This window comes from Ostrea edulis, chromosome 4 (genome assembly GCF_947568905.1).
Source record: "Ostrea edulis chromosome 4, xbOstEdul1.1, whole genome shotgun sequence".
In the NCBI taxonomy this organism is placed as follows: domain Eukaryota; kingdom Metazoa; phylum Mollusca; class Bivalvia; order Ostreida; family Ostreidae; genus Ostrea; species Ostrea edulis.
Genome location: NC_079167.1, coordinates 41,623,659 through 41,634,029, shown reverse-complemented (window position 1 = coordinate 41,634,029; position 10,371 = coordinate 41,623,659). Strand labels below are relative to the sequence as shown.

Below are 10,371 nucleotides of genomic sequence, written 5' to 3'. Positions count from 1 at the left end.
CTATTCTAATCTGGATCCCCACAGGTACAGAAGGATCTGAAATAGTGGAACAGGAGGGTCTGAAATAGTGGAACAGAAGGGTCTGAAAGGATTTGAAATAGTGGAACAGAAGGGTCTGAAATAGTGGAACAGAATGATACAGGGATTAAAAGTTTGAAGAAACCAGTTCCGTTCAACTTGTAAACGAACACAAGACATTTTGAATAACTAATGACCAACGATCAGATTTTAAATTTTATTATAATGAATAGTAAAACAATTAACGACTAACATTTATACTATAATCATGATTCGTGAACAATATACAGATGTAACTAACACGATAGTGGTAACAGAGAGTCAACAAGAAGCCAAAGATATTTACACTATGGTATATATATATATATTATAGTAAAACACGCTTATAACAAATTCACACTTATAACGAATTTGCGCTTATTGCGAAGTGATATTTATTTTCCTATGAGGGAAATACCAAATGATGAACTGTTTTTCACTGGCCCTGGAGGTTCACTATAACTGTGTTTTACTGCACAATGAACTTTGGTTATAATGAACTGTTTTTCACTGGCCCTGGAGGTTCGCTATAATCATGATTTACTGTAACACACAATTATTGTAATACTGCAAAAATATATGTAACAATATTTTCTATTCTCAGAATAAATTGCATATTGCTTTTTGATTATAAAAATAATACTTGTTATAAATGGGTAAAAATAACATTTTACAATAAAAGTAACGAGAACTTTTAGTAAAACTGAAGGATTCACATCTTACAAATGTACAGTCTCAGCTGTAATAGCAGTTTCACTGTGATGTAACCCTATATCAATACTATCACAATTCACACGTGACATAAAGATTCACATCTGTACAGAGTATAGTTATCAAAACTTCTATGTATATTTAAGAAGTAAATTTCATTTTTGAAAATACATGAGGGTATAAATAGCAACGCTTCACGCTGGCACATCATGAGGCGCGTTAGGATGTCGGTCTTCACGCTGGCACATCATGAGGCGCGTTAGGATGTCGGTGAGAAGTATTGCAGTTCATACCCTCATGTATTTTCAACAATGAAGTTGATTTCTACTTTCATTTCTGTTGGAGTTCCTAACCTGTACTATGTTTATCAAGATTCAAACATGCATTGTTTACATGAGGAAATGGCTATCATTACAAATTTTGAAGCTAACAAACTTTGAGGCAAAAACATTGAAAATTCAAATATAATTAAATGACCTATATAATACACAATTATATTCTATAAAATCATACATATTGTAATCATATATAACAAACAAACAAAAACAAAAACCACAAAATGATTACGTTTGTATGAATTGTGACATGAAATACACAATAACAAAAAATGGATTTCTAAAAAAATTTGTATTCAACGAATACCGTAGACTCCTTATTTTACACGAGTACTTCAAATCACGTCATCATGAATTCGCGGGTGGTCTATTGATCACGTCATCATGAATTCGCGGGTGGTCTATTGATCACGTCATCATGAATTCGCGGGTGGTCTATTGATCACGTCATCATGAATTCGCGGGTGGTCTATTGATCACGTCATCATGAATTCGCGGGTGGTCTATTGATCAAGAGTCTTAACATGCATTTCAGCAATATAAAAATAAAAGCAAGTAAATTCTATTTTATATTTGGCATTTCTCGCAAAATTATGCAATTATAAATTCCTCGTGTATATTTAAGAATCTACCGTAGCAATTTCAAAAAATCATAGAATCAAATACATTTTTCTAACCAATATTATCAAACGAAATGATTCATTACAGCTGCCAGTGGCGGATTTAACCTGGGGTTGCACCCCCGTCTCGGTTGAATAATTTTTCTAACAAAAATGTTATTTTGCCATTTCGAGGTCTTCGCCCCCTCCTGTAGAACGGAAAAATTACACACCTTTTGAAAATTTTCTGGATCCACTCCTGACAGCTATTGCTTTTACCAATGATAAAGACAGATAGGTAAACCAACTCCTTCAGGCTTCATTAGAGATACACGTGGAACAGGAGAGACAATCCTTTACCTACTGTACTATCCAACATAACCCCATTATGTCCTCATCGTCGCAAACGGCCTCTATTGTCTTTGCTCACACTAAGTCATAGCTGTGGTTGTATGGCGAAGAATGTCCTCAATTTTATGAATATATTCATGTTCACATATCACCAATCGGGGAGCCCCCACAATTTATTTGGATTAGATGGAGAGAGAAAACTCAATCTGAGATCACTGTATGGCTCGTATAGCTATTAGGCATTCCTTCAGTACATTACTGCCGACATCAGGGTTGCAGGTCTACTAGTTTGGAAAAAAATGTAGCTTCATCGCTGCAATAGCGTCTCTCCGTTTTCCGTACCTTGTTCGTCTCCACTACTCGAATGTTCTCCAACATGAAAACATAATAAAAATAACACAATCGCAAGTAAAGATGCTTTTACGAACGGAAGTGCTTTCTCCAGAGAATTGCACGTGATGGAACAGCACGAGACACAGTGTACGATGGGTGGAATAACAATCAGCAGCACAACTGTAAGACAATTATTTACAAATATTACTTCATCATGTTCTAGTTTTCCCCTTTAAATTCTATACACGAGTTTGATAATCAGATTCAGCAAGTGATTTGTGAAACTGTTATTCTGTAATAAAGTAAAAGAATACTAAATTTCCGGAACCTTTTTCTGAAGAATTCTTTAAATTTATTTATGTTCAATTCATTACAATACAGTAAAACACGCTTATACCGAATCTAAGCTTGTAACGAATACATGCTTGTAACGAATTCAAGTTTGTAATGAATCCAAGCTTATAATGAATTCACGCTTGTAACGAATCCAAGCTTGTAATGAATACACGCTTGTAACGAATTCACGCTTGTAACAAATTCAAGCTTGTAATGAATCCAAGCTTATAAAGAATTCACGCTTGTAACAAATACACGCTTATAACGAATTCAAGTTTGTAATAAATCCAAGCTTGTAACAAATTCACGCTTGTAACGAATCTAAGCTTGTAACGAATTCAAGCTTGTAACAAATTCACGCTTGTAACGAATTCAAGCTTGTAACGAATTCACCCTTGTTGCAAAGTGATATTTTAATCCTCTATAAGGGGAAAATAAAAAAATCAAATTGGATACAACAAAGTTTGGCTATAATAAACAGTTTTCACTAGCCTCGGAGGTTCACTATAACCATGTTTTACTGTATATTATTATTTAACATCACACAGCTGTAAAATCAAAGAGTAACAACCCATGATAGATTAACAGAACAGCATTCACCAGATAAAATATACACCCAGTAACAACCCATGATAGATTAACAGAACAGCCCTCACCAGATAAAATATACAGCAGTATATCATGATAGATTAACAGAACAGCCCTCACCAGATAAATATACACGCAGTAACAACCCATGATAGATTAACAGAACAGCATTCACCAGATAAAATATACACCCAGTAACAACCCATGATAGATTAACAGAACAGCCCTCACCAGATAAAATATACACGCAGTAACAACCCATGATAGATTAACAGAACAGCACTCACCAGATAAAATATACACGCAGTATATCATGATAGATTAACAGAACAGCCCTCACCAGATAAATATACATGCAGTAACAACCCATGATAGATTAACAGAACAGCCCTCACTAGATAAAATATACACCCAGTAACAACCCATGATAGATTAACAGAACAGCCCTCACCAGATAAATATACACACAGTAACAACCCATGATAGATTAACAGAACAGCCCTCACCAGATAAAATATACACGCAGTATATCATGATAGATTAACAGAACAGCCCTCACCAGATAAAATATACACGCAGTATATCATGATAGATTAACAGAACAGCCCTCACCAGATAAATATACACGCAGTAACAACCCATGATAGATTAACAGAACAGCACTCACTAGATAAAATACACACACAGTAACAACCCATGATAGATTAACAGAACAGCCCTCACTAGATAAAATACACACACAGTAACAACCCATGATAGATTAACAGAACAGCACTCATCAGATAAATATACACGCAGTAACAACCCATGATAGATTAACAGAACAGCACTCATCAGATAAATATACACGCAGTAACAACCCATGATAGATTAACAGGACAGCACTCACCAGATAAATATACACGCAGTATATCATGATAGATTAACAGAACAGCCCTCACCAGATAAATATACACGCAGTAACAACCCATGATAGATTAACATGTATTTTTCCGTATCAGGTCACTAACTAACTGTGTAACTAATAATATCATGATAGATTAACAGAACAGCCCTCACCAGATAAATATACACGCAGTAACAACCCATGATAGATTAACAGAACAGCACTCACTAGATAAAATACACACACAGTAACAACCCATGATAGATTAACAGAACAGCCCTCACTAGATAAAATACACACACAGTAACAACCCATGATAGATTAACAGAACAGCACTCATCAGATAAATATACACGCAGTAACAACCCATGATAGATTAACAGAACAGCACTCATCAGATAAATATACACGCAGTAACAACCCATGATAGATTAACAGGACAGCACTCACCAGATAAATATACACGCAGTATATCATGATAGATTAACAGAACAGCCCTCACCAGATAAATATACACGCAGTAACAACCCATGATAGATTAACATGTATTTTTCCGTATCAGGTCACTAACTAACTGTGTAACTAATAATATCATGATAGATTAACAGAACAGCACTCACCAGATAAAATATACACCCAGTATATCCTTTTGATTTTGTCGTCGGATATCTTGTTGCAAGATTTATTTATATTGCATGTTTTGTAGACGATGTGCAAACACATCACAATGAAAACCACCCAGTCTAACACAAGATAGACAATATTAACTTCACGTGAACATGTGAGAGGGGCACTCTGTGAAGAATTCATCACTGTGTATCTATCTGATCCTTTGAATTCATTTCTGTTAAGAGGTGGAGGTTCTGGTGAATTGAACATTGATGCGCAGTCTATTATGTCCCCACTCTCTGAAAGAAGAAATTCATATAGGTTTCAAATCAGCTCAGATTTCTTAATTAACAAAAATGACCCCCCCCCCTCCTCAGGTAGATTAGGTCATTAAAATTCACTGTACAAAGTAAGTGTATAGATACAATGAGTTTATATATACACTGTAAAACAAGGTAACCTGGTTTGGAGCATTTCAAAACTGTTGACTTGAAACTGTATCGACACGGGTGTGTGTAATTGCTATTGCATGTCGACAACGAGGAACATGTCTTTTCACATTTCACACATTCCAGTTTCTGAAATGACAATCATTTAGCAAGATAATTTGAACCGATTTACAATCATAATCAAAGTACTGGTGCATACCAAAGACAATGATTTGGCTTCTGGATATTAAGAAGAATGTTTATATCTTACAAAACAAATGCCCCTTATTGTGGCCCCATCCTGAGTGTCACAGTATGACATATCTGATATTATGATATTGATATATCAGTTTATCATATTCATCTTTCGACATAACATACTAATACTGATTTCAGTTTATGATATTTATATTTTGACATATATTTTACTGGTATTGATTTCAAAACCTGTACTCACCTCTGGGAGATGACAGTACCTTCCGGTGTAATTACCTACAATAAATACCAAACTATTCATAAATCTGAAGGAAGATTCATATTCCCCTGGAAATGGTATTCAAAAATAACAAAAGGCCCATGGGCCACATCGCTCACCTGATTCACCTATGCCCATACCTGAAGAATTTCTATATATATTTGCATGTAAAACCTTAGTCCCTATTGTGGCCCCAACCTAACCCTGGAGGCCATGATTTTTACAAACATGAATCTGCACTATGTCAGAAAGCTTTCATGTAAATGTCAACTTCTTTGGCCCAATGGTTCTTGGGAAGAAGATTTTTAAAGATTTTCCCTATATATTTGTATGTAAAACTTTCATCCCCTATTGTGACCCCAACCTAACCCCGGGGGGGGGGGGGGGGGGGGGGGGGGGCATGATTTGAACAAACCTCAATCAGCACTGTGTCAGAAAGCTTTCATGTAAATCTTAGCTCTTCTGGCATCATTGGTTCTTAAGAAGAAGATTTTTTGATCCCCCCTTGTGGCCCGATCCTACCCCCGAGGGCCATGATTTGAACAAACTTAAATCTGCATTATGTCAGAAAGCTTTCATGTACATATCAGCTTTTCTGGCTCAGTGATTCTTGAGAAGAAGATTTTCAAAGATTTTCTCTATATATTTGTATGCAAAACTTTGATCCCCCTTGTGGCCCCATCCTACCCCCGGGGCCCAGGATTTGAACAAACGTGAATCTGCATTATGTTAGGAAGCTTTCATGTAAATCTCAGCTTTTCTGGCTCTGTGGTTCTTGAGAAGAAGATTTTTAAAGATTTTTCCAATATATTTGTATGTAAAACTTTGATCCCCTATTGTAGCTCCATCCAACCCCCGAGGGCCATGATTTGAACAAGCTTGAATCTGCACTATATCAGGAAGCTTTCTTATAAATCTCAGCTTTTCTGGCTCGGTGGTTCTTGAGAAGAAGATTTTTAAAGAGTTTTCCTACATATTTGTATGTAAAACTTTGATCCCCTTTTGTGGCCCCATCCAACCCCCCTGGGGGCCATGATTTGAACAAACATGAAACTGCACTATGTCATGAAGCTTTCATGTAAATTTCAGCTCTTCTGGCTCTGTGGTTCTTGACAAGAAGATTTTTAAATGACCCCACCCTATTTTTGCATTTTTGTGATTATCTTCCCTTTGAAAGGGACATGGTCCTTCATTTGAAGAAACTTGAAAGCACTTCATCCAAGGATGCTTTTGGCCAAGTTTGGTTGAAATTGGCCCCGTGATTCTGGAGAAGTCGAAAATGTAAAAAGTTTACAGACAGACAGACACATGACGGACAGCAGGCGATCAGAAAAGATCACTTGAGTTTTCAGCTCAGGTGAGCTAAAAAATATTCATCTCAGTTTGGATCTAGAATTTGAAATACTCCCAAGCATACGATCCACAAACCAGCGTTTTATGAGCAGTTTACTTGAGGGATAATTAAATTGTGTCCCGCCCTCTTTAGGATTGTGTCCCGCCCTCCTTAGGACTGTATTTTGCCCTCTTTAGGATTTTTAGAGTGGGTTAATTTCATTTTGATATCAAGCAAAAGGTAAAATCAACTGGATATCCATTCTATAATGAAGTTAAAGTATAATTCATAATTCCTTTGATTTGAAGAAATCTTTGTGTACATCATATATATAGATGATAAATAATTTAGAAAGAGATGGACCTCTTTATGTAATTGACATGTCGAGAGATGAGACAAATTCATTGTACATGTATATGTGATGACAAGAGGAAATCTGTATTTCATTTTTATGTGCTTTTCTAACAACACCTCCCCCCCCCCTCCTCCCCGACCATCATTTCAATTTTATAATTAAAAATATGATATACATGTAGATATGCATTCTCATTATAAAATAATCATAAATTAAAGTATAAGCTTAATGGGGACACTAGAATAAAAGGGTAGAATAGGTCTGTGTAAAAAAAAAGTGTATCATACATTGTCTGTATCTATAAAATGTGTATCATACATTGTCTGTATCTATAAAAAGTGTATCATACAATGTCTGTATCTATAAAAAGTGTATCATACAATGTCTGTATCTATAAAAAGTGTATCATACAATGTCTGTATCTATAAAAAGTGTATCATACAATGTCTGTATCTATAAAAAGTGTATCATACAATTGTCTGTATCTATAAAATGTGTATCATAAATTGACTGTATCTATAAAAAGTGTATCATACATTGTCTGTATCTATAAAATGTGTATCATTCAATGTATGTATCTATAAAAAGTGTATCATACAATGTCTGTATCTATAAAAAGTGTATCATACAATTGTCTGTATCTATAAAATGTGTATCATAAATTGTCTGTATCTATAAAAAGTGTATCATACAATGTCTGTATCTATAAAAAGTGTATCATACAATGTCTGTATCTATAAAAAGTGTATCATACAATGTCTGTATCTATAAAAAGTGTATCATACAATTGTCTGTATCTATAAAATGTGTATCATAAATTGTCTGTATCTATAAAAAGTGTATCATACATTGTCTGTATCTATAAAATGTGTATCATACAATGTATGTATCTATAAAAAGTGTATCATACAATGTCTGTATCTATAAAAAGTGTATCATACAATTGTCTGTATCTATAAAATGTGTATCATAAATTGTCTGTATCTATAAAAAGTGTATCATACATTGTCTGTATCTATAAAATGTGTATCATTCAATGTATGTGTCTATAAAAAGTGTATCATACATTTGTATGTATCTATAAAAAATGCAAATGAAAATGTGTTTGATTAGCTGGAAAAACCCCTCAGAAACATGATATATTTGTAAAATTAAGGACCAAGCTCATTTTTTAAAGTATATATATATATATATATATATATATATATATATATATATATATATAATGATTACATATATACATGTACCAATGATTTCAAACGGTATAAATTCTGATTATATTATACCTGTTGGGCATTCACACTCCCCACACTCTGTCTCATTATATTATACCTGTTGGGCATTCACACTCCCCACACTCTGTCTCATTATATTATACCTGTTGGGCATTCACACTTCCCACACTCTGTCTCCTTCAGATGACATCTTTCACATTTTTTCCGTGTTCCTCCATTCTGACAGGGAGGAAAGTCGTCGATACAGTCTTTACCTACATGGATGCAAAAACACAGTGTAATACACACAATCAATACTGTACCTAATCACGTTATACGTATCCTAATATCTATAATACATTATATACCACATAAAGCATTGTTAATTAATTAAAAACTCACATTTATAAGCCTTCAGCTTGCTGGTCTCATTTTCACTGACTCGTTTAGCACAGATACAACTCGGCATAGCTCCACCTTGTATGAAACACAACGACTTTGAAATAACATTTTATTTAACAATAATGAATATCAAAGATAAAGGGGGAAGGGATTGATTACTTGATAAATAGGCATCCATCTAGAAGAAAACGCGTAACATCATTTTTCAAGGAGAGGGGGTGGGCTGGGGGGGGGGGGGGGGGGGGGGGGGGGGGGGGGGGGGTCAGCCAATTGACAAACAAAATAATGATAATAAAAATAAATAAAAACCGAACCACAATCCTATTTCCACAAATTCTAACATCCTAGAATCGTAAGGGACGTGGATGGGCAGAAGGTAAATTAAACAAAAAAGTTAAAATGTTTTCTCCTAAACTTTATAATCTTATCTTGTGCAGAGGATGGGGGAGGAGCGTTCATCTCTCAATACATGGGTTCAATTCATCAGTTAAACCATACTCTGTTACCATTCGGTTCTACTACATAAAATTAAGTGGGGGGGGGGGGGGGGGGGCTATAAATAAATCTTGATTTGCATGTCCAAGTAACTAACTAATTTTGCATGTAGAAATAGCGGAAATAAACCCATAACTGCATTGTATTAACACACCCAGCGTGACGTACATCACGGGACAATCATGGATAGCAGTATAGAATACATGTATGTTACCAATCTGATTAAAACCAGATCCTGAGATCCGCTCACTTGGATCGCTACACTAACTTCAAAATTCAGAAATCATGGAAATAAGTTACATTCCGTTTACTTTATTTTGTTTTCATCATTAATTTCTATATAAAAAAAAAAAAGTTTGTAGCATGTGTCGTTATGGAGACCTGAAAATTTACTGTGCTTTCAAGTACACTTATATTACAACGTATGTATATTGTGAAATAATGCAGCACTTTACTAGTCTGGTGTATTATGAACAATGCTTCAAAATATTTCTATTCTAGATATCAATTTCTAATGATCAAAATTACCTTCATATCCGGAAGGAGTGCAGGAACCGTTGTCAAAGGTGTCAAAGGCTACAAAAATAATGTGCAATCGCCATGTTTAGTTTGTCTAATATTACATTTTTCCAACAAATAGAATTTTTTAATTATTCTTGTGTCAAGAAATAATTGTGATGCCTATGACAAAAATTTAACAAGAGGCCCATGGGCCACATCGCTCACCTGAGTCACCTTGGTCCATATCAGAAGATTTTCCATATCTATTTGCATGTAAAACCGTAGTCCCTATTATGGCCCCAAACCTACCCCTGGAGGCCATGGTTTTTGCAAACTTGAATCTACACTATGTCAGAAAGCTTT

General features: G+C 35.0%; 1 protein-coding gene across 12 annotated transcripts in view; it reads right to left on the bottom strand.

The window, feature by feature from the left end:
• Window positions 1–221: 221 nt before the first annotated feature.
• LOC125670090 (uncharacterized) overlaps window positions 222–10,371 on the bottom strand; it is a 675,065-nt gene continuing 664,915 nt past the window's right edge. For all 12 annotated transcript variants that reach the window (XM_056162652.1, XM_048905044.1, XM_048905042.2 and 9 more), the window contains 7 exons: window positions 10,036–10,083; window positions 9,013–9,087; window positions 8,775–8,885; window positions 5,691–5,725; window positions 5,266–5,383; window positions 4,817–5,104; window positions 222–2,566 (listed from right to left, as the gene is read on the bottom strand). In XM_056162652.1, the coding sequence (XP_056018627.1) occupies window positions 2,361–2,566; window positions 4,817–5,104; window positions 5,266–5,383; window positions 5,691–5,725; window positions 8,775–8,885; window positions 9,013–9,087; window positions 10,036–10,083 (881 nt within the window). In that variant the 3' untranslated portion in view covers window positions 222–2,360. The remainder of the gene's footprint in view (window positions 2,567–4,816; window positions 5,105–5,265; window positions 5,384–5,690; window positions 5,726–8,774; window positions 8,886–9,012; window positions 9,088–10,035; window positions 10,084–10,371) is intronic.